This window comes from Ahaetulla prasina, chromosome 7, assembly GCF_028640845.1.
Source record: "Ahaetulla prasina isolate Xishuangbanna chromosome 7, ASM2864084v1, whole genome shotgun sequence".
In the NCBI taxonomy this organism is placed as follows: Eukaryota; Metazoa; Chordata; class Lepidosauria; order Squamata; family Colubridae; genus Ahaetulla; species Ahaetulla prasina.
In genome coordinates this window covers 8193482-8210113 of record NC_080545.1, presented here as the reverse complement: position 1 = coordinate 8210113, position 16632 = coordinate 8193482, and the positions used below count along the sequence as shown (strand labels likewise).

Here is a 16632-nt window from a genome sequence, read left to right as displayed (position 1 = left end):
TGCCACTGAGCACTGGGTTAGACCCAAGTCTAATGGAAGGAAAATAACCTAATCCATTATTTATGGTCCAGATAAACTGGAGAGCAGTCCGAGACCGTTCCATTGATATGATCAACGAGGCAACCTGGTTTTAGAGAATTTATACAGGTAGGCCTCAAACTTACAACAGTTCGTTTTAGTGACCGTTCGAAGTTAAAACGGCCCTGGAAAAAGTGACCGATGACCCGTTTTTCACGCTTAGAGCCGTGGGTCACGTGATCAAAATTTGGACCCTTGGCAACTGACTCATATTTATCATCTTTTTTTAACGACCCCCATAATCCCTTGCGGGGTGGAATCTGGGCAACTGAATGGAGCTGAGTGTTTACTGGCCGGATGCCTTTCCTGTTGCCAAGGCGGAGTTTTTTTCCCCAGCAGATATATTTTCAGTGAGCCCAGAGAGAGAGAGAAATATCTGCCTCCACCTAGCCTAGGATCGAATTCACAGCCTCCTGATTGGGAGGCGAGAACGCCACCTTTAGGCCACTGCACCACTCAACTGACTCATATTTATGACGGCTGCAATATCCCCGGGGTCATTTAACTAAACATGTTACTAATGCAGCGATTCCCTTAACGGCCGTGGCGAGAAAGGTCGGGAAACGGGGCAAAAGTCACTTAAGGACTGTCTCACTTAGCCACAGAAGGGCTCAAAGGTGGTCCTATGGCGAGGATTACCTGTATCTCGTCCTTGCCAAATTATGCTGCAACGGTAGCTCACAAAAAGGAGGAGTCCAAAACAAGCTGGCCTCCCATTTGATTTGACGTTGACATTTGATTGATATTTTAAGCAGAAAGAGTAGGTTGGGGAGAACAATCGGTTTCTTAAGCAACCAGCGGTCCGTAACGAAGGAGGACAGCATCTCGTTAAAGTCGTGCTACCAGCGCCACTTACCTGAAACCCTCTTGTAAGACTTGTTACTGTTTTTAGTGCCGTTTTGGTGCTTCTTGTCTACAGGTGGCAGTAGAACGCCTTTGCCGTTCAGAATCTTTTCGGGCGACGGCGGCACCGATTTGGATGTCAACGCGGACTTAATTGGAGCAGGGATGGTGGATGACGAAGAGGCGGAGGAGGCGGCGACGGAGGGAGCGGCCGTCGAGTTCATTTTAACGTTGGCACCATCTGCCTTCACTAGGTTAGGAATTTTCTCTAGGCTGACTACGGGAACAGGAACACTGGAAGACCAAAGTGGGGGGGGAAAAAATCTTCAAGATGTATTTTCTGCACCACTCATACTAACATTACCTTGCCTTTCTTCCATGGGACTCTTAATGCAGGGATTAAAATTTCACGTTGACAAATAAGCGAAGGGTCCTTGCCCTGCCAGCTTCCCACTAATGAAGTCATTGGGGAAGACGGCAGGCAGTCCAAACTTGGTTGTTTACTTGCAGGCGTTTCATTAGCCCAACTAGGTAACATCATCAGTGCTAGGGCATTGGTTCTGTAAAATTGTACGTAATTCCTGGCTGCTTCCTATAATTCTAACTGTTAGTATAAAAAACTATCAGCATTTTTGAGACATAAAGATTGGCTTTGGTATAAATGAATATGGCAGATATTATTCCATGATTTTTACCAATCGTTATCTTTTTGATTTCCTGTTATCAATATTTTCAACTATGTGCAGACTTAATTTTTTGAACTTAATTCTGATTAACAGAATTATTAGATAGATACACAATCGGAGAAAAAAATACTATTGCCTCCCCAAATCTCTTTTTGCCTGTCTCTTTTCTGACACTTTTGAAATACTGTCTCACAACACATCGATATCGCACATAATCAAACCAGTTAAATTTCTTCAAATTATGTGTTTTACCAGTAAAGTAGTGCCCAGGTCACTTCACAATAGTATCAGTTATTACTGCGTGCTAAAAACCATGCATGCATGTATATCTATATACTACCGAACTTCTCCTGTCTTCTGTAATCGTGATGGAACCACCGATGAAATTACATTGCAATTTTAAAGGCTCCCCAAAATAGCCTCAAAAACCTGGACCAACCATTTTCATCGACAGGTAGTCCTCGACTTACAACACAGTTCATTTAGTGACTGAAAAAAAGTGATATAGGATCATTTTTTTCAAATTTACTAAGAAAGCAGCATCCCCAAGGTCGCGTGGTCAAAATTCAGACATGTGATTAGCCGATTCTTATTTATGGCAGTCACAATGTCTCAGGTTATCCCCTTTTGAGACCTTCCAACAAGCCAAGTCAAGGGAGAAGCCAGATTCATGTTACAACTGTGTTACTACCTTAACAACTGCAGTGATTCGCTTAATGAATGTGGCAAGAAATGGGTCAAAATTCATTTAACAACTGTCCTGGTTAGCAACAGAAAGCTGTGTCAATGTTGTGGTCCGCCAGCGGCCTGCGGAGCTGGCAACGGAGTTGGACAGCGATGAGGCTGAGGAAGAACATGGGCCAGTCCTGGAGGCTGGGGAAGGCCTGGATGAGGGCTCTGCGTCGGAGGCAGAGAAGGGGCCAGGGCCATTGGGGAGTGAGGTGCGGACTCCGGAGCCTCTAGAAGCTGACAGTAGTGAGGCAGAGGAACAGGAGGAGCCTGTTCCTAATGCACACATGAGAAGAGCTGCCAGAAGGCAAGAGTAGCTCAAGCAAAGAGGACGACTCGAAAGTAGGGCCAAGAGATGATTGGCCCCTCCCATAAGGCTTAAAAGACCAGCAACGGCGTTTGGGCTCTTTGTCGGAAAACAACATTGATAGTCTTGCTCCTTGTCTTGCTGCATTTATTTTTTGTCGGCATCTTCTGCTTTTGAACTTTTGCCGAGAAAAGCCTTTGGCAGTTTGTCTAATTAGACCAAAGTTGGTGATAAGACTGAAGAACTGTGTTATGAAGAATTTGCTTTGATTTAGTTTGGACGACGCTGAGAATGAATTTAATTCTCAGCTGTTCTAATGAAGTCTGTTTGTTTTTGAACTGATTGCGTTTACTACTACATACTTGGGCCTGGGTCACAATAGTCAAGGACTACCTGCACTAAGGGAAAACTAGGAAGTTTTGATAGCTATTCCTACAATCTAAAGAAGCATTTCATAGAACTGAAAAAAAAGTGCAACAAAGAGTAATAGCAATAGCACTTAGACTTATATCTCACTTTACAGTGCTCTACAGCCCTCTATAAGCAGTTTACAGAATCAGCCTCTTGCCCCCAACAATCTGGGTCCTCATTTTTACCCACCTCGGAAGGATGGAAGGCTGAGTCAACCTTGAGCCTGGTGAGATTTGAACTGCTGAATTGCAGGCAGCCGGCAGGCAGCAGAACTATCCTGTAGTACTGCACTCTAACCACTGTGCCACCACGGCTCATAGTCAAAATGACCGCCGTTTAGCTGTGCTCTATTGACAAGACATATTCACCCACCTAACTCAGATTTTGTGATAGCTTTTTTTCAGTGATATAAATCGTTTGTTTCCAGTTATCTCCTCCCAATTATGAGGTTTACGTTGATTTTTCAAAATAACGTCTAATCCTAAAAGACAGGCGATGTCTTATGGGACAAGTCTGCTGAACAATTTCCTACTCAGGGTTTCTCAAACTTTAAGATGGATGGACTTCAACTCCCAGAATTCCACAGCCACAGTCCACACGTCTCAAACTTGCCAAGACCAGTCCAGAATATTTCTTGCTAAATTGAGAACCGCTCGTTTCAAATCCAAACCGGAGCATTATGGGCGCAAAATGTTTTGAGCTGAAATCATTTTGCACACTAATGCAGCTAATTGAAACCGTGCTCGTTTCTAAATAAGAACCACATTTGTTTCTCTTTTTGGGGGGCGTTTTGTTTCTGACTGCTATTTTGTGAGACATTAGTCAAATGTCTGAAGTGGAATTAAAAAAAAATAAATTAAAATTTCCATAAGAATACTAGAAGTGCATATTAGGAGCTTTTACTCTTGAATAAGTCCCACACAACATAATTATGTTGGATAAGAATTAAGGGAGTTTTGCCCCATTTTCTTGCCATATTTGTTCAGTGAATCACTGCAATTGTTAGTCACAACCAGGGGTGAAATGCTCCCAGTTTGGACTGGATCGCCTGATCCGGTAGCAATGGCAGTGGGTGGTTTGGAGAACCGGTAGCAAAAATCCCTGCCCCCCTCATGCCCAGCTGAGCCGCACGATCATCAGAGGTTTTGTTTGTTTTTTAAAATGCTTTTAAAAGTAAAAAAAAAAAAAGCCTCTGATGATCATGCGACTCAACTGGGATCCTCAGAGCCTTTTAAAAGCATTTTTTCTACAACCTCTTCAGCTGAAGAGGTTGTAAGAAAATGCTTTTAAAAGCCTCTGATGATCAGACAACTCAGCTGGGATCGCTAGAGGAGCCTTTTAAAAGCATATTTTCTACAACCTCTTTGGCCGAAGAGGTTATAGAAAAAATGCTTTTAAAAGTAAAAAAAAAAAAAAGTTGGCCACGCCCACCCAGTCACATTACCCCACCATCACCAAGCCATGCCCACAGAACTGGTAGTAACGAATTTTACATTTTACCCCTGGTCACAACAGTTGTTAAGCAAATCTGGCTTCCCCATTGACTAAGCCTTGTTGGAAGGTCATAAAAGGTGATCACATGACCCCGGGACATTGCAATAGTCATAAGTATGAGCCACTTGCCAAGAGTCTGGATTTTGATCATGTGACCATGGGGAGGCTGCAATGGACACCAGTGTGAAAAATGGTCATAAGTCACCTTTTTTGGTGGTGCTGTTGTAACTTCAAACGGTCACTAAATGAACTGTTGTAAGCCGAGGACATGAATGTGTATATATGTATATGTCATCATCATCACCTTTTAATGACCCCATAATCCCTTGCGGGGTGGACTCTGGGCAACTGAATGGAACCAAGTGTTTACTGGCCGGATGCCCTTCCTGTCGCCAATGCGGAGTTGTGTTCAACAGATGCATGCTCATGGTGCCCATAGAGAGAAATATCTGCCTCTATCCACGATCGAACTCACAGCCTCCTCATTGTGAGGCGAGAGATCTACCTCTAGGCCACCACACCACTCGTTTGGCATCCCTCATATCCTGGACATAAACTCCTCCCCTTGGGATGGCACTCTAGGGATCTGCAGGCCAAAACAACTAAGTTGTTGTGTCTCGCTCGCTCCCCCCGGCAGCCGGGTCCCTCTTATCTCCTGCCAAACGCTGAGGAATATCCTGGTATGCCTCCAGGCCCCAGCCCTGGCACCATGCCCAGACAGGCCGAGCAAGACGAAGGGCCTGACGGGCCTCCAGCCCCCAGCCCTGGCTCCATGCCCAGGCAAACGGAGCAACTAGATCCCTCCCCCTCCCCCACAGCATGTGAGCCTGAGGAATGTGAATTGCCAACAGCTGGAGCCTGGAGAGATCATCGCTTCCGGAGAATTGATAGGCGACGTCAGCAAAAGGAAGGGAGGGGCAGGCCTGGATAAGTGCTGAGTCATGGAGCCACACCCCATGGCCTATATAAAGGATCTGCTTTCTGGCATTCTCTGAGTCAGGCAAAGTCTACCTTGGATTGCTGAAGTCACTTCCTGGTCTCCTGCCTGCCTTGAGAACTCTGATAGGACTTTGGCAGAGCTGCAGAGGCACGCCTGATACGGACTTCCCCGACCCGGCCGTCAGCGGAGGAGTGGGACACGACATAAGTTAAGGTAAAGGTAAAGGTTCCCCTCGCACATATGTTCCCGACTCTAGGGAGCGGTGCTCACCTCTGTTTCAAAGCCGAAGAGCCAGCGCTCTCCAAAGACGTCTCCGTGGTCATGTGGCCGGCATGACTAAATGCCAAAGGTGCACGGAACAGTTACCTTCCCACCAAAGGTGGTCCCTATTTTTCTACTTGCATTTTTTTTTAGGTGCTTTCGAACTGCTAGGTTGGCAGAAGCCGGGACAAGTCACAGGAGCTCACCCCGTTACGCGGCACTCGGGATTCGAACCGCTGAGCTGCCGACCTTTCGATTGACAAGCTCAACGTCCTAGCCCCTGAGCCACCGCATCCCTCCAACTCGACAGAAATCTAATATATCGGAAATCTAACACTGAGAAAAGAAGGTGAAATCAAGAGTCGGCAAGAATACCAACTTACCAAGGTTTATCTCTTGAGACTTTTGAAGAAAAGACCATATGCAGTTTGCTACTGGAGGTAATGAGATTGTCTTTGGGCGTTTTGAATGGCTTTGCGTTGTTGTTTACGGAGTTATGGCCACTGATGCAGGATTTCGGCTTCATCTGTATTAGGCATGCCCTGGAATTACAGGGTCCTGGAGATGCTGGAGATGAGGAAGATTTGCACATTGAACCGTGTCTTCGTTCTGCAATAGGTAATATAGAGATAGATATCAACAATACTAAATGAATAAAAACATAGGCAATTGTGGAAGACAAGCAAAAGGAATAGAAACACATTTTAAAAAATAATCTTAAAATTTCCGTAAGAATACTATCTTCTTATATTAGGAGCTTTTACTCTTGAATAAGTCCCACACAACATAATTATGTTGCATAAGAATTAAGGGAGTTTTGCCCCATTTTCTTGCCATATTTGTTCAATGAATCACTGCAATTGTTAGTCACAACCAGGGGTGAAATGCTCCCAGTTTGGACCAGATCGCCTGATCCGGTAGTGATGGCGGTGGGTGGTTCGGAGAACTGGTAGCAAAAATCCCTGCCCCCGCTCATGCCCAGCTGAGCCGCACAATCATCAGAGTTTTTTTTTTTTTAACTTTTAAAAGCATTTTTTCTTCGGCCAAGAAAACGCTTTTAAAAGTAAAAAAAAGCCTCTGATGATCAGACAACTCAGCTGGGATCGCTAGAGTTTTAAAAGCATTTTTCTACAACCTCTTCAGCTGAAGAGGTTGTAAAAATGCTTTAAAAGCCTCTGATGATCAGACAACTCAGCTGGGATCGCTAGAGGAGTTTTTAAAAGCATATTTCCTACAACCTCTTCGGACGAAGAGGTTGTAGAAAAAAATGCCTTTAAAAGTTAAAAAAAAGTTGCCCACGCCCACCCTGTCACATTACTCCACCACCACCAAGCCACGCTCACAGAACCAGTAGTAACAAATTTTACATTTTACCCCTGGTCACAACAGTTGTTAAGCGAATCTGATTTCCCCATTGACTAAGCCTTGTTGGAAGGTCATAAAAGGTGATCACATGACCCCGGGACATTGCAATAGTCATAAGTATGAGCCAGTTGCCAAGAGTCTGGATTTTGATCATGTGACCATGGGGAGGCTGCAATGGACACCAGTGTGAAAAATGGTCATAAGTCACCTTTTTTGGTGGTGCTGTTGTAACTTCAAACGGTCACTAAATGAACTGTTGTAAGCCGAGGACATGAATGTGTATATATGTATATGTCATCATCATCACCTTTTAATGACCCCATAATCCCTTGCGGGGTGGACTCTGGGCAACTGAATGGAACCGAGTGTTTACTGGCCGGATGCCCTTCCTGTCGCCAATGCGGAGTTGTGTTCAACAGATGCACGCTCATGGTGCCCATAGAGAGAAATATCTGCCTCTATCTACGATCGAACTCACAGCCTCCTCATTGTGAGGCGAGAGATCTACCTCTAGGCCACCACACCACTCGTTTGGCATCCCTCATATCCTGGACATAAACTCCTCCCCTTGGGATGGCACTCTAGGGATCTGCAGGCCAAAACAACTAAGTTGTTGTGTCTCGCTCGCTCCCCCCGCAGCCGGGTCCCTCTTATCTCCTGCCAAACGCTGAGGAATGTCCTGGTATGCCTCCAGGCCCCAGCCCTGGCACCATGCCCAGACAGGCCGAGCAAGACGAAGGGCCTGACGGGCCTCCAGCCCCCAGCCCTGGCTCCATGCCCAGGCAAAAGGAGCAACTAGATCCCTCCCCCTCCCCCACAGCATGTGAGCCTGAGGAATGTGAATTGCCAACAGCTGGAGCCTGGAGAGATCCTCGCTTCCGGAGAATTGATAGGCGATGTCAGCAAAAGGAAGGGAGGGGCAGGCCTGGATAAGTGCTGAGTCATGGAGCCACACCCCATGGCCTATATAAAGGATCTGCTTTCTGGCATTCTCTGAGTCAGGCAAAGTCTACCTTGGATTGCTGAAGTCACTTCCTGGTCTCTTGCCTGCCTTGAGAACTCTGATAGGACTTTGGCAGAGCTGCACGCCTGATACGGACTTCCCCGACCCGGCCGTCAGCGGAGGAGTGGGACACGACATAAGTTAAGGTAAAGGTAAAGGTTCCCCTCGCACATATGTTCCCGACTCTAGGGAGCGGTGATCATCTCTGTTTCAAAGCCGAAGAGCCAGCGCTCTCCAAAGACGTCTCCGTGGTCATGTGGCCGGCATGACTAAATGCCAAAGGTGCACGGAACACTGTTACCTTCCCACCAAAGGTGGTCCCTATTTTTCTACTTGCATTTTTTTTAGGTGCTTTCGAACTGCTAGGTTGGCAGAAGCCGGGACAAGTCACGGGAGCTCACCCCGTTACACGGCACTCGGGATTCGAACCGCTGAGCTGCCGACCTTTCGATCGACAAGCTCAATGTCCTAGCCCCTGAGCCACCGCGTCCCTCCAACTCGACAGAAATCTAATATATCGGAAATCTAACACTGAGAAAAGAAGGTGAAATCAAGAGTCGGCAAGAATACCAACTTACCAAGGTTTATCTCTTGAGACTTTTGAAGAAAAGACCATATGCAGTTTGCTACTGGAGGTAATGAGATTGTCTTTGGGCGTTTTGAATGGCTTTGCGTTGTTGTTTACGGAGTTATGGCCACTGATGCAGGATTTCGGCTTCATCTGTATTAGGCATGCCCTGGAATTACAGGGTCCTGGAGATGCTGGAGATGAGGAAGATTTGCACATTGAACCGTGTCTTCGTTCTGCAATAGGTAATATAGAGATAGATATCAACAATACTAAATGAATAAAAACATAGGCAATTGTGGAAGACAAGCAAAAGGAATAGAAACACATTTTAAAAAAATGGAGAGAAGAGAATATTTGAACTGGGTAGAACTGGGGGCGGGGGGCTCCTTGGTGCTGTCCGAGCTTGGTTGTTTTCTTGCAGACGTCTATTACCCAACTAGGTAACATCATCAGCGCTAGAAGGGAGTGGGGTGCTCCAATGAGAGCAAACCTCACACCCTTGTAGCACAGATGATGTTACCTTGTTGGGTAATGAACCGTCTGCAAGAAAACAACTGAGCTTTGAGAGCCCCACATTAAAAAAAAAATATGTAAACTCGAATTGTAAGGGCCCACATTGTACGTCCTGTCAAGCTGTTATAGATGTACGGTATAACGCCAATATAATTTGAGATGCTTTCCTTTCCTTCTTCTTGTGCCGTATCCGTCATCGGACGTTGGCGATCATGTTGGCGACAAAAAAGTGCTGCTGAGTTTTGTCGAAACCGGTCCCTTAGATTTTGAAGCCATGATGTTCTTCTTCTGCCTGGACCTCATTTGCCTTCAATGCATCGTCCCCTTAGAGGCAACTAATGATATAATAATAGCAATAGCACTTAGACTTATATACTGCTTCACAGGGCTTTACAACCCTCTCTAAGTGGTTAACAGAGTCAGCCTATTTCCCCCAGAAATATGGGTCCTCGTTTTACCGACCTTGGAAGGGTGGAAGACTGAGTCAGCCTTGAGCTAGTCAGGATTTATATTTATTTATTTTATTTTATTTTATTTAATTTTTATACCGCCCTTCTCCCGAAGGACTCAGGGCGGTGTACAGGCATAATAAAAACCAACAATACAATATACAAATTTAAAATCCAATTTAAAAAACTTATTTAAATTAGCCCAATAATTAAAATTTACTCTACTAAAACCCCATTTAAAATTAATAAATTTAAAATTTAAAATCCCAAATTTAAGCCAGCCCCGCGCGGATAAAAAGGTGAGTCTTGAGTTCGCGACGAAATGTCCGAAGGTCAGGAATTTGGCGTAAGCCCGGGGGAAGCTCGTTCCAGAGTGTGGGAGCCCCCACAGAGAAGGCCCTTCCCCTGGGGGCCGCCAGCCGACATTGTTTGGCGGACGGCACCCTGAGAAGTCCCTCTCTGTGGGAGCGTACGGGTCGGTGGGAGGCGTATGGTAACAGCAGGCGGTCCCGTAAGTACCCAGGTCCTAAGCCATGGAGCGCTTTAAAGGTCGTAACCAACACCTTAAAGTGCACCCGGAAGGCCACAGGCAGCCAGTGCAGTCTGCGCAGGAGCGGTGTTACATGGGAGCTACGTGTAGCTCCCTCTATCACCCGCGCAGCTGCATTCTGGACTAACTGAAGCCTCCGAGCGCACTCAGGGGGAGCCCCATGTAGAGAGCATTACAGTAATCCAAGCGAGAGGTAGCAGGCGCATGAGTGACCGTGCATAAGGCATCCCGATCAAGGAAGGGGCGCAACTGCCGGACCAGGCGAACCTGGTGGAAGGCCCTCCTGGAGACGGCCGTCAAATGATCGTCAAACGACAGCCGATCATCCAGAAGGACACCCAAGTTGCGCACCCTATCCTTTGGGGCCAGTAACTCGCCACCAACAGCCAGCCGCGGCTGCAGCTGACTGAATCGGGGTGCCGGCATCCACAGCCACTCCGTCTTGGAGGGATTAAGCTTGAGCCTGTTTCTCCCCATCCAGACCCGTACAGCCTCCAAACACCGGGACAGCACTTCAACAGCTTCATTGGGGTGGTCCGGGGTGGAAAAGTACAGCTGAGTGTCGTCAGCGTACTGCTGGTATCTCACCCCGAAACCACTGATGATCTCACCCAGCGGCTTCATGTAGATGTTGAACAGCAGGGGCGAGAGAATCGACCCCTGAGGGACCCCACAAGTGAGGCCCCTCGCGGTCGACCTCTGCCCCCCTGTCAACACCGTCTGCGACCGGTCGGAGAGATAGGAGGAGAACCACCGATATACGGTGCCTCCCACTCCCAATCCCTCCAACCGGCGCAGCAGGATACCATGATCGATGGTATCGAACGCCGCTGAGAGGTCTAATAGGACCAGGGCAGAGGAATATCCCTTGTCCCTGGCCCTCCAGAGATCATCCACCAATGCGACCAAAGCTGTCTCCGTGCTGTATCCGGGTCGGAAGCCGGACTGGAACAGGTCTAGATAGACATCTTCATCCAGGTGTTGGGGCAGCTGTCGCGCCACGGCACTCTCTACAACCTTCGCAACAAAGCGAAGGTTGGAGACTGGACGATAATTAGCCAAAATAGCTGGGTCCAAAGAGGGCTTCTTAAGGAGGGGTCTCACCACCGCCTCTTTCAAGGCGGCAGGGAAAACCCCATCCAACAAAGAAGCGTTGATAATCCTCTGGAGCCAGCCTCGTGTCACCGCCTGAGTGGCCAGTACCAGCCAGGAAGGGCACGGGTCCAGTAAACATGTCGTGCCGTGAAGCCTCCCCAACAACCTGTCCACGTCCTCGGGAGCCACAGGGTCAAACTCATCCCAAATGTGCTCAACAAGACGTGCCTCCTCTCCCTCGCTTGGATCATCCCAAATTCGGTCCAGACCGTCCCTCAGCTGAACGATTTTATCGTATAGATAACCACTAAACTCCTCGGCTCGTCCTGCAAGGGTCATCCCGCACCTCCTGATGTAGGAGAGGCGGGTCACCCAAACAGGGCGGCCGGGCGGTTATCTGCCGGCGCAATGAGGTAGGCGTGGGCGCCTCGCTTCCCTCATTGCCACTAGGTAGGTCCTAGTATAGGTCCTAACTAGTGTCCGATCAACCGGGCGACTGGACCTCCAGGTGCTCTCTAGGCGTCTTCTCCGGCGTTTCATCTCCCTCAGCCCCTCGGAGAACCAAGGGGCCGGACGAGATCTACGCCGGGTCAGAGGCCGCAAAGGCGCGACACGGTCCAGGGCCCCGGCCGCGGCCTGCTCCCAGGCCATGACCAGTTCCTCAGTCGTGCCGTGGGCCAGATCCTCAGGGAATGGCCCAAGCTCCGTCTGGAACCTCTCAGGGTCCATCAGGCGCCTGGGACGGAACCACCGTATAGGTTCCGTCTCCCTGCGGTGGTGAATAGCGGTTCGGAAGTCTAGGCGAAGGAGAAAATGATCCGACCATGACATTGGTTCTGTTACTAAATCATCTAATACCAGATCATTTAACCACTGTCCAGAGATAAAAATCATATCTAGCATGCCTCCCCCTGTGTGCGTAGGGCCATCATTTACTCGAATCAGGTCCAAGGCCGTCATGGAAGCCTGGAACTCCCGAGCTGCCGTTGATGACAGGCCAGCCGATGGCAAGTTGAAATCCCCCATAACTATAAGTTTGGGGGTCTCAACCGCCACAGCAGCCAGTACCTCCAACAGCTCGGGCAGGGCTGTGGTCACGCAGCAAGGAGCCAGGTACGCGATCACCAAGCCCAACTGATTCCTATAGCCCCAGCGCACACAGAGGGATTCGCAGCCAGCAATCTGAGGAACAGTGGTCTCCCTCGGCTCTAGATCTTCCTTAATAACAACCGCCACCCCCCCCCCACCTTGGACTCTCGGCTGATGAAATGCTCGGAAGCCTGGAGGGCACATCTCAACAAGGGGGACCCCCCCTCAGGGCCCAACCAGGTCTCCGTAATGCCCATGAGGTCCGCGGACCCCCCCTGAATAAGGTCACAAATCAGGGGAGCCTTATTAACCACGGACCGGGCATTACATAACATCAGCCGAAGGTCCAAGCTCTGAGGATCATGGCCACCCGAGGCAGGTAGGGACTGAGGGCGGAGCACGTGATCGCTCTCAAACTTGAGCACGTGCCCCCATAACTCGACACGGCCCTCCCCGCCATATCTGCCTCTCCCACTTACCGTACAGATCGAACAGCCCTCTAAACCTGGAACGTCCTCCCCTGCCTTCAGACAAGATGGCGTAATGTCGCGAACTAGCACAGGGGCTGGATCCCTCCCCGACGGGTCCTCCCCCCCCCCCGTCGGATCCCTCCCACCCCCTAAAAAACCCTTATTTAAAAAACTATTTAAAAAACCCCCCAAAATCTTCTTAGCATGCCACCTCTCTGGGTCCCAAGACCCTTCGTTAAAATAAGCCCTCGATAGCTTGGAGGCCATTCCTGCAGGCGGGGAACCTCGCAGTCGTAGTAGATCGGCAAATGAATATCTCATGGAGAAATAGGCCCAAAAGTCGTGGCAAATGTCCATCCTTAGCCGTCAAGATGTCGCCGTCCATGTCTCCACCCCTACGCCGGCAGATTATCCTCTGGACCCAATATGGCCCCACATGCCGCTCTGCTGCTGTAACAAATTGTCCAAGCCGACCACCTCTCCGTCACTGATGGAATAAAATAGCTCAAAGAGAGGTGAACCGCTGATGACGATTGCGGAATGTTGGCAGGGCATAACAAAAGTCAGAGTAGGGGAGAAAACGATGTTCCAGTCCATGACCATGAGGGGGGGAGGGGGGGGGAGGGGGCGTTGTTCATGCCCATACGAGTCCCGTCCCAGATCAAACTCCTGGCAGTGGGCGGAGTCAACCTTGAGTCGGTCAGAATCGAACTGCCAAACTGCTGGCAGTCGGCATTCAGCAATAGCCTGTATTACTGCATTCTAACCACTGCACTATCACGAAATAATAATAATAATAATAATAATAATAATAATAATAATAATAATAATAATAATAATAATAATAATAATAATAATAATAATAATAATAATAGCAGCCTGTATCAACCATTAGCAGCAGTCAATGGTATTTGTGATGCCTTTTTGACTAAGTTGACTGAGTTGACTGAGCTTCATGTTTAATGAATAAAGATGATAATAATAACAATACCATAATAATAATACCGTAAAACAAAAACAACAATAATAATTTTAAGAAGATGCTTGGTTGATACCTAGGACGCTGGCAGCAACCCAAATCAACCATTAGCACCGATCACTCGTATTTGTGACACATTTTTAAATGTTCAGTTGACTGAGTTTCATGTTTAATGAATAAAAGAGATAATAACAATAGTAATAATAATAATGCTCGATTAATTGAGTTTCAGTTAACTGAGTTTCATGTTTAATGAAGAGATAATAATAATAATAATAATAATAATAAGAAGAAGAAGAAGAAGAAGAAGAAGAAGAAGAAGAAGAAGAAGAAGAAGAAGAAGAAGAAGAAGAAGAAGAAGAAGAAGAAGAAGAAGAAGAAGAAGAAGAAGAAGAAGAAGAAGAAGAAGAAGAAGAAGAAGAAGAAGAAGAAGAAGAGCAACACTTTCAGATTGGCATTTTCCTGAATTACCTACATGGCCATTTCTAGTTCTTAGCAAATACAAGAACAAAATTTGCTCTTTTTTCCCCCCTTCAAATGATGCTCTCACAGAGCCCAATCTATTTATCATACTAACGAATTTCAATTTGCAGGATTCCTGCTCTGGAAATGCTTTTCTGTTGTTGACAGGAATCCTTTTTTTTAAAAAAAAATTTGCATTAAAGCAGTAGAAACATCGCAAATGGCTACAGAATGTGCTATGTTTCTGCAAATAATAATAATAATAAATAAATAAATGGACCCCTCCTGATAACAGCAACCTTTGCACCCAAGGATGGCCTAATACCGCACAACACAACTGCCAGATGAGCGAGGCCTTTTCAACTGAGCCTTCCCATATTGCAGAAATACATGCACTTAAAAAAACATTTAACGCTCTGCACTACAAACACAAAGAGAATCTTGGCCCGATATTGTACTTACTAGAAAATGACATTTTTTTTTCTCAAGACTGACCGATTCGCTTCTCAAGTTTTTATTAAGTGTCGGAAGGAATCAATTTTGGCTTTCGCGGAGGCTGTGAAATGTTTTGAGCTATGCTAAGCATTCCTTTCTTTTAACCCGTCACAAAATAACATAGGTTTACTATGGTGGGTAGGTAGGTAGTTGATACGAGTCGCATACCCAGTTTAAAATGCTCCACCGGTTAAAAGCAAAGCAAAATCCGGGCATATTGTAAAATAACGATTTTAAAAACCGAACATCGTAAACCGTAAGCCGAGAAGTGAAGTACCTGGAAACCGTACGGTGGTTAAAAGGCAGTTTGCTAAGGAGCCAAAGCTTGTAAACATTTTTGAGTACTTTCACTTTCTCTGTGACAAGCTCCAGCACACTCTGTACCCAGTTTTAAGTGAAAACAGAACATCGACTAACCACATCGACTAACGCGGGAGTTTAAAGGAAGCAAAACAATCAAACAAACATTTGTAAAAGTTTGCAAATCCGGACAATTATTATTCCCAAGGATATCAAAACAAGGAAACTATTTCAGGAGTGTCACTTCACAATAACGTAAACAACAAGGAAAAAAATGGCAACGGGAGTTCAGTCCGTGCTACTTAAGTGTAAAAACTGTCAAAGGGAACGAACTAAACACGGATTCTTTCTCTGGCAGCAAAAAAAAGCAATCGGTGAAACTCCCACGTCTGAAATGGGAGTTTCCTGTTTTTTGCAATTACTCCCTCCAGATCATTAACTTCCGAAATAACGATTAAAAAGTTCTTTAATGACTGCTCTAAGGAAGGGGAGAAATCACACATTATCTCGCTAGATAAGAGGAAACTGCAAACGACTTACATGGAAGCCCGGCCTGCCAAGTTAACTCGAGTCCTAGGATGGCTGTAAACAACTCTTGAACCGCGAGAACACAAAATGACTCACGGTAGGGACCCGGTCCGAGAAACGACAGCAGCAACACAATCACAACTGCAAAAGGCTCTGGAAGCGAAGCAGTTTCTGCTCCAACAGCAGCAGATTTGCAACTTGGGGCACCGGCTGCTGGGGCTACACAAAACAACACAACCCGGGTCACCGCTTCAGATTAGATTTAAGGGACGGTCTTTGCTCTCGGGGAAACTGACTGGATCTATTCTGGAATAGAAGAGTAGCAGAATGAGAGGATTCCAACCGTAAAATGGCTGGAGGTGTGTGAGTGTGATAATCCTGCAACAACTGAATTGTTGCTATTTATGGCCACAGTGGAGCCCCAAATTTCTGTCGCTAAGGGAAACATTAGTTAAGGTAGTTTGGCCCCACCTTTCTTGCCACGGTTGTTAAGTGACTTGCTGAGGATGTTAAATTACCGGTAGTAACACAGTTGTTCCCCACTGACGGTCGCAAGAGGGGACCCCCGGGGCCACTGCGACCGTCATAAATATGCGTCAGCTGCCAAGCGTTTGAATTTTGACAGGGATAATTCCTGTTAAGTGTGAAAAACGGTCGCAAGTCCCTCTTTTCGATGCGGTTGTAACTTTGAATGGTCACTAAATTGAACTGTCGTTAAGTCGAAGACGGCCTGGATTTTGGAAACGTCATTTTAGAGTGTCGCTCGTTTAGAAGATATACGGTAGCATGTTAAATAGCTTAATTTAATTCTGCTCCTGTAGATTCTAGGGAAATGATCACTTCGGATTTTTTAACTGCTTAGACCACAAATTGAACCCCAAGTTTCCGTTGCTAACTGAGACAGTTGTTAAGTGTGTTTTGCCCCATTTTATGACCTTTCTCACCGCGTTTGTTAAATGAATCACTGCAACTGTTCAGTTAGTCACAGGTTGTTAAGTGAATCTGGTTTCCTCA

The 16632-nt window shown here is 46.8% G+C and overlaps 1 protein-coding gene across 2 annotated transcripts in view; it reads right to left on the bottom strand.

Moving 5' to 3' along the window:
- ATXN7L1 (ataxin 7 like 1) overlaps positions 1 to 16632 on the bottom strand; it is an 88046-nt gene that overhangs the window by 25620 nt on the left and 45794 nt on the right. The window contains exons 4-5 of one of the 2 annotated variants that reach the window (XM_058190020.1): positions 8696 to 8921; positions 935 to 1215 (exon numbers count right to left, since the gene is read on the bottom strand). In XM_058190020.1, coding sequence (XP_058046003.1) covers positions 935 to 1215; positions 8696 to 8921 — 507 coding nt within the window. Of the gene's footprint in view, positions 1 to 934; positions 1216 to 6132; positions 6359 to 8695; positions 8922 to 16632 lie in introns of those variants that run through there. The other variant, XM_058190019.1, reaches the window with a different exon arrangement.